Source organism: Dermochelys coriacea, chromosome 5 (assembly GCF_009764565.3).
Source record: "Dermochelys coriacea isolate rDerCor1 chromosome 5, rDerCor1.pri.v4, whole genome shotgun sequence".
NCBI classification, from domain to species: domain Eukaryota; kingdom Metazoa; phylum Chordata; order Testudines; family Dermochelyidae; genus Dermochelys; species Dermochelys coriacea.
Genome location: NC_050072.1, coordinates 81,371,620 through 81,384,220, shown reverse-complemented (window position 1 = coordinate 81,384,220; position 12,601 = coordinate 81,371,620). Strand labels below are relative to the sequence as shown.

The window sequence follows — 12,601 nt, the reverse complement described above, 5'->3', positions numbered from 1 at the left end:
TGATCCAGAGAATAGAAGGGTGTGCTGTCTTCCAGGTGCTAAGATACGGGATGTAGACCTGAGGTTGAAAAGGATCCTAAAGGGAGCGGGAAAGAATCCCCTAATTATCCTTCATGTGGGAACAAATGATACGGCTAGATTCTCGCTGGAAAGTATTAAGGGAGACTATGATAGGCTGGGGAAGACGCTTAAGGAAATTGAGGCTCAGGTGATCTTTAGCGGGATCCTTCCTGTTCCTAGAGAAGGGCAACAAAGGTGTGACAAGATTATGACTGTCAACAGATGGCTTAGGCAGTGGTGCTATAAGGAGGGCTTTGGGATGTATGGCCACTGGGAGGCATTCACGGACAGAGGACAGTTCTCTCGGGATGGACTTCATCTGACTAGGGAAGGAAATAGACTTCTAGGATCAAGGCTGGCACAACTGATAAAGAGAGCTTTAAACTAGGAATTAGGGGGAGATGGTTGGGAGATGTCCAGGAAATCTCCATGCCAGATTTTACCACCGAGAGGGAAGAAGATGAAGTAAGAAAGGATACAGCTGTAGGTAGGAGAATGTATATAAGGAGCAAGGGCGGTGTAGATACCAGTCTAATAGGTTATACTGGCTGTAGAATGACTGTGCCTAATAGGGTACAAAATGTGAGCGAGGCCAAACAGCAAAAATTAAGATGTTTATACACCAATGCGAGGAGCCTAGGTAACAAAATGGAGGAACTAGAGCTACTGGTGCAGGAAGTGAAACCAGATATTATAGGGATAACAGAAACATGGTGGAATAGTAGTCATGACTGGACTACAGGTATTGAAGGGTATGTGCTGTTTAGGAAAGACAGAAACAAAGGTAAAGGGGGTGGAGTAGCATTGTATATCAATGATGAGGTAGAATGTAAAGAAATAAGAAGCGATGCAATGGATAAGACAGAGTCCGTCTGGGCAAAAATTACATTGGGGAAGAAAACTAGTAAAGCCTCTCCTACGATAGTGCTTGGGGTGTGCTATAGACCTCCGGGATCTAATTTGGATATGGATAGAGCCCTTTTTAATGTTTTTAATAAAGTAAATACTAATGGAAACTGCGTGATCATGGGAGACTTTAACTTCCCAGATATAGACTGGAGGACCAGTGCTAGTAGTAATAATAGGGCTCAGATTTTCCTAGATGCGATAGCTGATGGATTCCTTCATCAAGTAGTTGCTGAACCGACTAGAGGGGATGCCATTTTAGATTTAATTTTGGTGAGTAGCGAGGACCTCATAGAAGAAATGGTTGTAGGGGACAATCTTGGCTCAAGTGATCATGAGCTAATTCAGTTCAAACTAAATGGAAGGATTAACAAAAATAAATCTGCAACTAGGGTTTTTGATTTCAAAAGGGCTGCCTTTCAAAAATTAAGGAAATTAGTTAGGGAAGTGGATTGGACTGAAGAACTTGTGGATCTAAAGGTAGAGGAGGCCTGGGATTACTTTAAATCAAAGCTGCAGAAGCTATCGGAAGCCTGTATCCCAAGAAAGGGGAAAAAATTCATAGGAAGGAGTTGTAGACCAAGCTGGATGAGCAAGCATCTTAGAGAGGTGATTAAGAAGAAGCAGAAAGCATACAGGGAGTGGAAGATGGGAGGGATCAGCAAGGAAAGCTACCTAATTGAGGTCAGAACATGTAGGGATAAAGTGAGACAGGCTAAAAGTCGAGTAGAGTTGGACCTTGCAAAGGGAATTAAAACCAATAGTAAAAGGTTCTATAGCCATATAAATAAGAAGAAAACTAAGAAAGAAGAAGTGGGGCCGCTTAACACTGAGGATGGAGTGGAGGTTAAAGATAATCTAGGCATGGCCCAATATCTAAACAAATACTTTGCCTCAGTCTTTAATAAGGCTAAAGAGGATCTTCGGGATAATGGTAGCATGACAAATGGGAATGAGGATATGGAGGTAGATATTACCATATCTAAGGTAGAAGCGAAACTGGAACAGCTTAATGGGACTAAATCGGAGGGCCCAGATAATCTTCATCCGAGAATATTAAAGGAATTGGCACCTGAAATTGCAAGCCCATTAGCAAGAATTTTTAATGAATCAGGAGTAGAACCGAATGATTGGAGAATTGCTAATATAGTTCCTATTTTTAAGAAAGGAAAAAAAAGTGATCCGGGTAACTATAGGCCTGTTAGTTTGACATCTGTAGTATGCAAAGTCCTGGAAAAAATTTTTAAGGAGAAAATGGTTAAGGACATTGAAGTCAATGGTAAATGGGACAAAATACAACATGGTTTTACAAAAGGTAGATCGTGCCAAACCAACCTAATCTCCTTTTTTGAAAAAGTAACAGATTTTTTAGATAAAGGAAATGCAGTGGATCTAATTTACCTAGATTTCAGTAAGGCATTTGATACCGTGCCACATGGGGAATTATTAGTTAAATTGGAGAAGATGGGGATCAATATGAACATCAAAAGGTGGATAAGGAAATGGTTAAAGGGGAGACTGCAATGGGTCCTACTGAAAGGCGAGCTGTCAGGTTGGAGGGAGGTTACCAGTGGAGTTCCTCAGGGATCGGTTTTGGGACTAATCTTATTTAATCTTTTTATTACTGACCTTGGCACAAAAAGTGGGAGTGTGCTAATAAAGTTTGCAGATGATACAAAGCTGGGAGGTATTGCCAATTCGGAGAAGGATCGGGATATTATACAGGAGGATCTGGATGACCTTGTAAACTGGAGTAATAGTAATAGGATGAAATTGAATAGTGAGAAGTGTAAGGTTATGCATTTAGGGATTAATAACAAGAATTTTAGTTATAAGTTGGGAACACATCAATTAGAAGTAACAGAAGAGGAGAAGGACCTTGGAGTATTGGTTGATCATAGGATGACTATGAGCTGCCAATGTGATATGGCTGTGAAAAAAGCTAATGTGGTTTGGGATGCATCAGGAGAGGCATTTCCAGTAGGGATAAGGAGGTTTTAGTACCATTATACAAGGCACTGGTGAGACCTCACCTAGAATACTGTGTGCAGTTCTGGTCTCCCATGTTTAAAAAGGATGAATTCAAACTGGAGCAGGTACAGAGAAGGGCTACTAGGATGATCTGAGGAATGGAAACTTGTCTTATGAAAGGAGACTTAAGGAGCTTGGCTTGTTTAGCCTAACTAAAGAAGGTTGAGGGGAGATACGATTGCTCTCTATAAATATATCAGAGGGATAAATATAGGAGAGGGAGAGGAATTATTTAAGCTCAGCACCAATGTGGACACAAGAACAAATGGGTATAAACTGGCCACCAGGAAGTTTAGACTTGAAATCAGACGAAGGTTTTTAACCATCAGAGGAGTGAAGTTTTGGAATAGCCTTCCAAGGGAAGCAGTGGGGGCAAAAGATCTATCTGGTTTTAAGATTCTACTTGATAAGTTTATGGAGGAGATGGTATGATGGGATAATGGGATTTTTGTAAGTAATTGATCTTTAAATATTCAGGGTAAATAGGACTAATCCCCTGAGATGGGATATTAGATGGATGGGATCTGAGTTACCCAGGAAAGAATTTTTTGTAGTATCTGGCTGGTGAATCTTGCCGATATGCTCAGGGTTTAGCTGATTGCCATATTTGGGGTCGGGAAGGAATTTTCCTCCAGGGCAGATTGGAGAGGCCCTGGAGGTTTTTTGCCTTCCTCTGTAGCATGGGGCATGGTTGACTTGAGGGAGGCTTCTCTGTTCCTTGAAGTCTTTAAACCATGATTTGAGGACTTCAATAGCTCAGACATGGGTGAGGTTTTTCATAGGAGTGGGTGAGTGAGATTCTGTGGCCTGCGCTGTGCAGGAAGTCGGACTAGATGATCAGAATGGTCCCTTCTGACCTTAGTATCTATGAATCTAGGTTAAAGGGCAGCTAGCAGCCCAAAGATCTATTAAAATAAATTTGGATTACTGCTGCAACTGTTTATTCTGGTCACCGTTATCTAATATATGTGCTTAGGGAACAGTATGGTTTAGTGATAAATCTTTAGCTTACCTGCTCTCCTTCCAAGTTTTCTGTAAGACTTCATTCAGCATATTATAAATATCCCCACAAAGCTTTTTCATAGCAAAAACATGGCATACTTGCAGTTATGAGGGAGTAATAGATCTGCTGTGCTCAGTGAGTGGCAATAGTTGCTAGGAAGTTCTCTTGATTTTATAGTACCCCATCATTAGTTTTTAAAGGCACAGTACTTTTATTAAGCGATATCTAAAACGCTACTACTACTTCAGAGTAAGCAATCTATCTGGTGGGCATGAGGGAGGTGTTGGGGGATATAGAGCCCATTTTCATGTTATGTCAAAACAAAGCAGATACTGTTCCAGGCTGTTGTGGAACTAGCACAGGGGAGGGGAAAGAGAATCAGTCTTGCCCAATTACCCCATCAGTTCTTTAGATGAAAGCTGTGGAAATTCTTTCAGTCCTAATGTACCTGAGGAGGGGATAGACACAGGCCCTAGGAAAGCCCCATAGGCCAGTTTGCATTTATAACTAGAACTCCAGGAGATGGGGGGGCTTGTGTATGCATGAGTATGAGTGAGAGTGCTGGAAAGCTGCTCTGTGTTAGGCTGATATAATGTGAGAACAAAGGGTTATGTCTAACTAGGCACTTATGTAAAATTAATATTGACAGCCCTGTACTATGGATCAACCTATTCTTTACTTAAGTAATTGATGTCATCTTACTTCTTAGCTATTGTTATATTAGCTTTGGCTTTTTGTGAGTTTCCTGCCCTGAGTACTGTAAATCATTTGCAATTGTTACTTGCTTTAGGGTTATGCATCCTTTTCAAGGGGCACCATTTCCCCCACCTGCATGGGTGTGAAGTTGACACCACATTGAATCCTTATGGACCATCCTCAATCCTCATGCTGTACATTATTTCATCCCCAGGGTGAGGATAACAAGTCCTTGCTAGAAGACTACAGTAGGCAGTCAAAATTTATAAACGTGGCTGATGATTTTGGGAATGCAGCTTGTGACATCTTAAGGGGTGTCTGATTTTCATAGCGTGGGAGTTCAACACTTTCTGAAAACAGGTTTCAGAATAGCAGCCATGTTAGTCTGTATTGTGGCACCTTAGAGACTAACAAATTTATTTGAGCATAAGCTTTCGTGAGCTACAGCTCACTTCATCGGTTGCATTGGACTTTCTGAAAAGCCCCTTTTAAAGGTGCTTCAAGTTGGACACCTAAAATCACTAGTCACTTCTGAAAACTTGGGCTTCTCCATTTCCTTTTTCCCCATGAAATTTGTAGGAAACAAAATTACTCTGTAGAGAATTCCAGCAAGTGCATTTTGTCTCCATTTGTTTGTAAGTAGTGTAGTTCTTCTTCCCTGTCCAACTAGTTTGATTTTAAAATCTAAAAGACACCATAAAAACCTCCTGATTAGCAGTTCCTCATCACTAAGTTCAGTAAAGATCTCTTCCAAAGTGGGTGTAATCAGAGCTTGCCTAGCATAAAACCCCTCCCCACTGCACTTGCTGTTAATAGGTAGAACTATTTGGTATGGTCTTCAAAATAAAATCAGTTGACCCTGTTTCTGAGACATCTTTTCTGTGCTTTGTAATTGCAAGAATTGCTTTTAATTCATACCCTCTGCAAATTCAAAGTCAGCTCCTCAGTTGGATGGAGTTATATAGGCAGCTCTGTATAGTCTCCACAAAGTTTAAAAGACACCAGGTTTAGGAATATTGTTCAGATGTTTTTGAACACAGACTGTGCTAATCTTTTCTCCATCCTGGGCTCTGCTTACAAGGCTCTCTTTGAATTAAATAGGAGGCATGTGGGCACATCCAAAGACAACATTTGGCCTTAGAGATCTAGATAATAATTTGCCAAAACATGACCTGAAACTTTGTGAATTTGACCCAATTAGTTTTCCCTGGAAAAAACTTATTGCAGGCCAGCAAAATAAGACCGAATGTATTTTCCCCATTTAACTTTTAGCCCAGGGGTTAAGGTATTTGCATGAGATGTGGGAAACCCCATCTTAAATCCCCTCCACAGAGCAAGGACTTGAACTTAGCACACCCCTGTCCCAGGTAAGTGCCTCAAAATCTTCTCTTGTGCTGTCTCTCTTTAGCCCACTGAATGTGTAGGTAGGTCCACAAAGTGGACCAGCTTCAACAGGAGAGATTGAGAGCAATGCCTCCTAAAACAGTCTATAGCCTGGTCATTACAGTGCTCACCTGGGAGACAGAAAATCTGAGTTCTAGGCACAGCTCCAGAGCGGGGGATTTAAACCTGGTCTCCCACATCCCAGACAAGTGCCATAACCATGGCCCTAAAGGTTATACAACAAACATATGCTCACTGTTATTTTGCTTATCTGAAACAGACTTTTCTGATCTGTGGACAAATCGCAAACATTTTCAGCACTAAACCAAAACACTGATTTTTTTTGCCCAACTCTACTTAAAGTTGCCTCGAGGCAAAAAAATTTAGTACAATCTCTGTTGTGACATCTCTCCAAGTAACGTCATGGAGAAATCTATTACCAGCATTGACACACAATTCATACTGCAAACTCTGAGGCCCAGATCTACTGCTGGCCTACAGCTCAGACCGGGTGTTTCCAGGGGCTGTTGTGGGATGGTCCAGGCTGTGTTAGGGTGAGAGGAGATAAGACTGGGGAGATCCAGTGTTTTGGCCATTCCTCACTACCATAATCCTCAGCAGTGGAATCACGTTAGGACAGCTATCGGCAGTGTCCTAGCTTGCACTAGGGGCTGAGCCAGCCCCTGCATAAGGGGGTCGCCTCTCCTGTCCCTTGCATTAAATTTGCTGGTGGAAGTCAGCTACTGCCCTCCATTGCACCCATGCAACTCCTCTGACCTCACAAGTGAGGGCAGAATTTGGCTCATACTTGGGAATGTGAGGTGAAAAGTTGAGTGTGGAAATATCTTAAGATGTTTATCTGTTTGCTCAACTAGTAATATTTATACATCTAAGTAAATATGAAAGACCTTCCCAGAAACTTTACAGCCACAAAAAGAGTACATTCAGTGGAACTTCTGCCATCTGTGTTTCGGGTGAGATGGAAAGTGGCCACTTGGGTATGGAACTCTAACTTCCAGTATGCTGAAGAGCCAAGCCTTGTGGTGCTCTCTTCACTGTGGTGTGTATTTGTGGGAAAACCACATCAACCTGAAACAGATCCACTGATGGGAGAGGTGCCCAATGTGCACCATATAAGACTGTTGCCTGGCTCAGCTGTGCAGATCACTGCACCTTGCCTACTGGCTGAAGGTGACAGAGACTTCTGTCCCACATTCTTCAGGCACTGCTTTACCCAAGGTTCACAGCTTGGGTAAAGCTGTGCCTCAAAAATGTTACAAATATTGGCCAGATCCTCATTGGTGCTAGAACTAGGGGTGCTGGTGGGGCTCCAACACTCCTGTGCTTAAAGTAGTAAGAACCACCACATGCGTGGTTTCAGTCAGCAGCATCCCCACTATTGTTCCTGCAAATCCTCAGCTAGTGTAAATTGGCCCTGGTGTTACATGGATTTACAGCATCTGAGGATCTTCTCCAGTGGCTGGAGATGAGGGAAAAATGCATCCACACTGAGAATCTGAATGAAAGCCTTCAATGGAAAGCCTCTCATGGCCTGCATTAGGCTTTTGATCAGGCCCTAGCTGCATTGTGTAGTATAATTTATTAGAAGAAGGTTTGAAAACAGATTCTGGAGGCACAAAACAGATTCAGAGTAAGAGCAACATTTCAGATTGCAAAAACTGGTATCAGCTTTGTTTATAGTATAAAACTAACTACCACATGTGGAATGTACAAACAAAATTGTAAGCACCAAACTTTTTTAAACAGTTTATTTTTTATTAAACAAAATAAGGTATATTTCACAGAAATTATAAAATACATATATAAACATCTGTTTACTTACAGGCTCTATCTTATGTTACTCTAAATATTACCTCATGAAAACCAACCAATCCATTTGGTAAACCAAAGAGTTAAAATCAAGTTACTTCATCATTTAAGGCTCTGTGAAAACAGAACAATGTAACGAGGGACACCTATTTTTCTTCCGTTCCCTCCAGTAGAATAGTTTCTGTCATTGTATTTTCATTAACTTGACAGTTTCCATTGTGTAAGGGTGATAGACTCTGTAGGATCTTCCATGACCAAATTAGCTATAGGACTCCCAGTAACTGCAGAGCTAAGACCTCATGCAACCCTTTGAAAAGCTGACAGTGTGTTAGCACTGGAGGGCATCATGAGCAAATTGTTACAATGATAGATTTAAAATATACTGGAGATTTTAAACTTTGCTTAAGTGGCACACTGGGCTGCTATCCTTATAAACAGTTTGCAGAAGCTACAGTTCATAGTGGGTGGGGTATTCTGTAAAAATTGTGAGTGATTGCATAAGGCTTGGTCTTGTCATCTACTGGGCACTTAATTTCCATTGAAGTCAATGGGCCAGATCCTCAGCTGGCATTAAGGCTGGTATAGCTTCAGTGAAGTGAATGGAGTTGTGCTGATTTACACCAGCTGAGAATCTGGCACATAAGGAGAAGAGTGCACTCAGCACCTCAGAGAATCAGGCCCAGAGAGACCAGACATGAAGTTGTTTGACACATGCATAGATTTTGGGGAACTGGGCAGAAGAGAAGAAAACTAAAAATGGAGTGTTTATTTATAACTACAGTAATATTAGAGATACAGGTGTCTCTCTCCAGAAGACAACAAGCATTTGCACATGATGATTCCATAGCTGTACATCCAAATTCTGCTCTGTCACATCCATGTAAATGAAAAATAAATATCGAGATAGAGAGTTACTCCAGATTTACACTGGAGTAACCAAGAACAGAATTTGGCCCCAAACTATAAAAATCACTGTGTCTACTGATGTGTGACTAGCAATGGAAAGACATTTGTCAGAATACACAGATATATTTTATTACACAAGAATAAACCACTCTCCAGATCCTTGAGATAGAGGAGCTACTGCAGGAATCTAAGTGTGGCTTTAGATTAAAAAAACGGAACACGAACTCCAGCCTGCAGAATTCAGTGCAGTGTTTGATGCTGCTTATCAGATGCAGGAGAATGAGGTATGAAGTAGCCCAGACCATGAAGGTTTCAATCACCATCTTCAAGTAGTCTTTGTAAGTTGTTTTGTATCTTAAAGAAGAACAGAAGGTTCAGATAAACTTACTTCTATTCACACAGTTAGAAGGCATTTTTCAGTGCAAGTTTGAGTGCACCAGTTAATTCTGGCACTGCTATTTATACCCTTTAAAATGGTTGCTATACTGAAGTCAACCCAACATCCATGTGTATCAGCCAAGTACAGAGCTGTCTCTTGGGTACGGGAAATTGGGGCAACTGCCCTGGGCCCCATGCTTTGTGGGGTCCCCACACTGCAATAAAATTGTGAGGAGGCAAGCGGGGAGGTGAGGCAGGAGGGTGAGTGGGGTGAGGAAGCAAATGGGGAGTTGAGCAGTAGGCAGATGGGCAAGGAGGAGTCCCCCTACCAGAACCTGAACAGTCCCCTTCCCCCAGCGCCTCCGACCTGCTAGCGGGCCCCGCGAATAGCGCCTCCCCCTCCCTCTCAGTGCCTACTGCCTGCCGGGGATCAGATGTTTAACGGCATGAGGAGGCACTGGGGGGGTGGGAGGGGAGAGGAGTGAGGGTACAGTGTGTTTGGGGGAGGGGGCAGAACTGGGCAGGGAAGAGACAGGGTGGAGGTGGGAAAAGGTGGGGTGGGGGTGAGGCTTTGGGGGAAGGGTGGAGTGGACAGAGCCAGGAGGAAGCACCCCCGCAGCAGATTAGAAACTCGGCACCTTTGTCCTGGGCCCGCACCCTCCTAGGGATGGCCAGGAACAAACTCGGTTGGAAAGCTGGAACTGAGGTGGCAGGACTTAGGAGCACTTTCAGTAAATTCTGTAGCTGCCTAAGTTTGAGCTAGTGAAAGAGCAGGGCTACTCCATGAAGATCAGTATAGTTGGTTTAAAAAAAAAACCCAAGTAATTTCATTAAAGTTTTGAAGTGATTTATCAATATGTTATAATTTTTCAAAATTTCATAATTGAAAAATGATGACCATCTTTATAGGTGGCCAAAATCTCAAGAAAACATCTACAGAACTTTTATCAAAAGCCTTTGGGTTTTTCAAAGTGGGAAATTCAAAGTGTTTTGGCAAGCTCGAACAGGGCAGGCTTCCCCCTCATCCTATGGACAGTAGGACCCAATCTACAGATCATGAGGTAAAACATTCCATGCTCCAGAAATTAGCTTACTCCTTTAAGTAGAAGCAAGGTGGCAGCCAGCACCAGGGAGAAAACACTGGGCTCCATTCTCTGCCCCAGCTGCTTTGTGTTGCTGAAGGCAGTGCAAAGCAGCCAAAATGCTACCCAAGGGAACCATTGGATGGTGCAAAGCTGGCTTAGCCAGCCCCGTGTATCCTGTTTCTCTCCCCACTTCAGCATAACGCATGTCAAGGTGGGACGCATGGTGTTCTGCCAGCGCCTCAGCTGCCATAGCCACTGACTACAGATGGTGTAATATGGAGCTGCCTTAAGGCTGCTCTAAAATTATGCCATGCCCAGTCCAGCCCCCAGTTGACCCAGGATCGGGGAAAGTTACCTTAAAGCCACATTATCATACCTCACTCACCTCCCCCACACTTCCCTGAGGCACACCAAACAAACACTAAGAAAAAAAGCAGGGATGGGTTCACTGAGGGAAAGGAAGAAAAAAAAAGTTGGCTTCCAGGTTAATATATACAAATTTATCTAGTGCTTGCATTTTAATTTTATTCCCTTCTCAGAAAAGGTGGAGGAGTCAACAGGGATCCTGGGGCTCCTTTATGTGAGGCACACCAGTCCTTTTGGTTTTTAATTTCAAGCACTTGTCTGGTGCATACATCTGGTACATTTGGCAATCAAACTGTATGAAGCCCATCAAAAATAGTCTAGAAGTGCTAGATATTGTGGTACTAAGCCAATGGGAATTCAGTGGCCGACAAGCGTGGAAATCAAGAGCTGGGAGAACCACAAGATCACATTCAAAAGAGGTCACTGCAAGAGGGTCAAATTCTGAACAGGCTTTTTGAGAGTAGGTTTAAGGCCAGACTTCTGCAAGTCTATGGGGAAGATGTGATGAGGAGAGGAAAGCATACATTAAGTACAGGTACCAGAACCAACTACTTTCCTCATTTAAACAAAATAAAAAAATTAGCATCAGAGCACAATGTCAATCCAGCAGTACAATTTTCACAAACCACAAACAGCTAATTATTTCATAATATTAACTTAGGTACTTGCTAAGGTTTAGCAACTTGTTACTGAGGAGTGCCAGTGCCCTTTTAAGAGAGGTGTGATGGTATGCAACAACCTGTGCTCAGAGGACACTAGCACCATTGTATTGTAAATTGTCTGAAAACAAGCATAGTTAAGGTATCTTTAGGGGTTCAGTTCTTTTGGCCCCAGTTGAACAAAGCATTTAACTTTAAGCATAGACTCAAGTCCCACTGAAATCAATGAGACTTCTGAACATGCTTATGTGCTTTGCTGAACTGAAGCATTAGTCTTTATATGAGAAATCCCATTGTAATAATTTGGCCTGTGTACTTGGGTCAAGACTGCAAGAGCGGTCTCTGAATATATCTTACCATATAGTGAGTAATCTCTTCTCACTCACTAGTTTTAAACTAGTAAACATTGACACTGATGTCAATGGAATGATTTCAGATTTACACTGAGGAAAGAATCAAGCCCCATTTCCTTGGTAGCAAAGTTGTTCTGAAACCTTTGACATATAACTAGCAGTGAAATTAAGAAAAGGAGTATTTGTGGCACCTTAGAGACTAACAAATTTATTTGAGCATAAGCTTTTGTGAGCTAAAGCTCACTTCATCGGATGCATTCAGTGGAAAATGTGAATGCATCCGATGAAGTGAGCTGTAGCTCACGAAAGCTTATGCTCAAATAAATTTGTTAGTCTCTAGGGTGCCACAAGTACTCCTTTTCTTTTTGTGGATACAGACTAACACGGCTGCTACTCTGAAACCAGTGATATTAAATAATCTCAGTGACATGCAACCTGAAAAGTTTGCTCTTGAAAAACAAACTGTATTAAAGACCTTGGCAAGCTATCAACATTTTAGAAACAAAAACTCATGTGATTTTAGTATGTAGGAATTCAAATAAAGGGTTATTACAGTAGAAATACAACTTACATGCTGTGTCAGTGGAAAAAAATGAAACACCTTAGTTTTAATTATCAGTTTACTGCACTTGAAATATAAATGTAACCAACTGAAAATATACCTTCCTGTCTACCCTTCTTTTGTTTGATTTTCCAGCTGGGGAAAGCAAATACATTTAGTTCTGCAATTAGTAAATGGAAAAGAGAAGAGGTCATCCGCAGGGAACAAATGGCTGGTGCATTCATGTTACCAAGCAGTAACAGATTATTACTAAATACCCACTTTGTAGGTGAACACTGGCATTCCAGCAGCTTTTATTGTTTGGACAAAACAGACTGAAGAAACAGATCACCTAAGAAAGGCAATATCAAAAGTCTGTTGCCTTACCAGCCAAAAATGAAGGT

At 41.9% G+C, this 12,601-nt stretch overlaps 1 protein-coding gene across 5 annotated transcripts in view; it reads right to left on the bottom strand.

The window, feature by feature from the left end:
• Positions 1–7,841: 7,841 nt before the first annotated feature.
• Positions 7,842–12,601, bottom strand: part of GRAMD2B (GRAM domain containing 2B) — a 72,291-nt gene continuing 67,531 nt past the window's right edge. For all 5 annotated transcript variants that reach the window (XM_043514697.1, XM_038402980.2, XM_043514696.1 and 2 more), the window contains one exon: positions 7,842–9,169. In XM_043514697.1, coding sequence (XP_043370632.1) covers positions 9,128–9,169 — 42 coding nt within the window. In that variant the 3' untranslated portion in view covers positions 7,842–9,127. The remainder of the gene's footprint in view (positions 9,170–12,601) is intronic.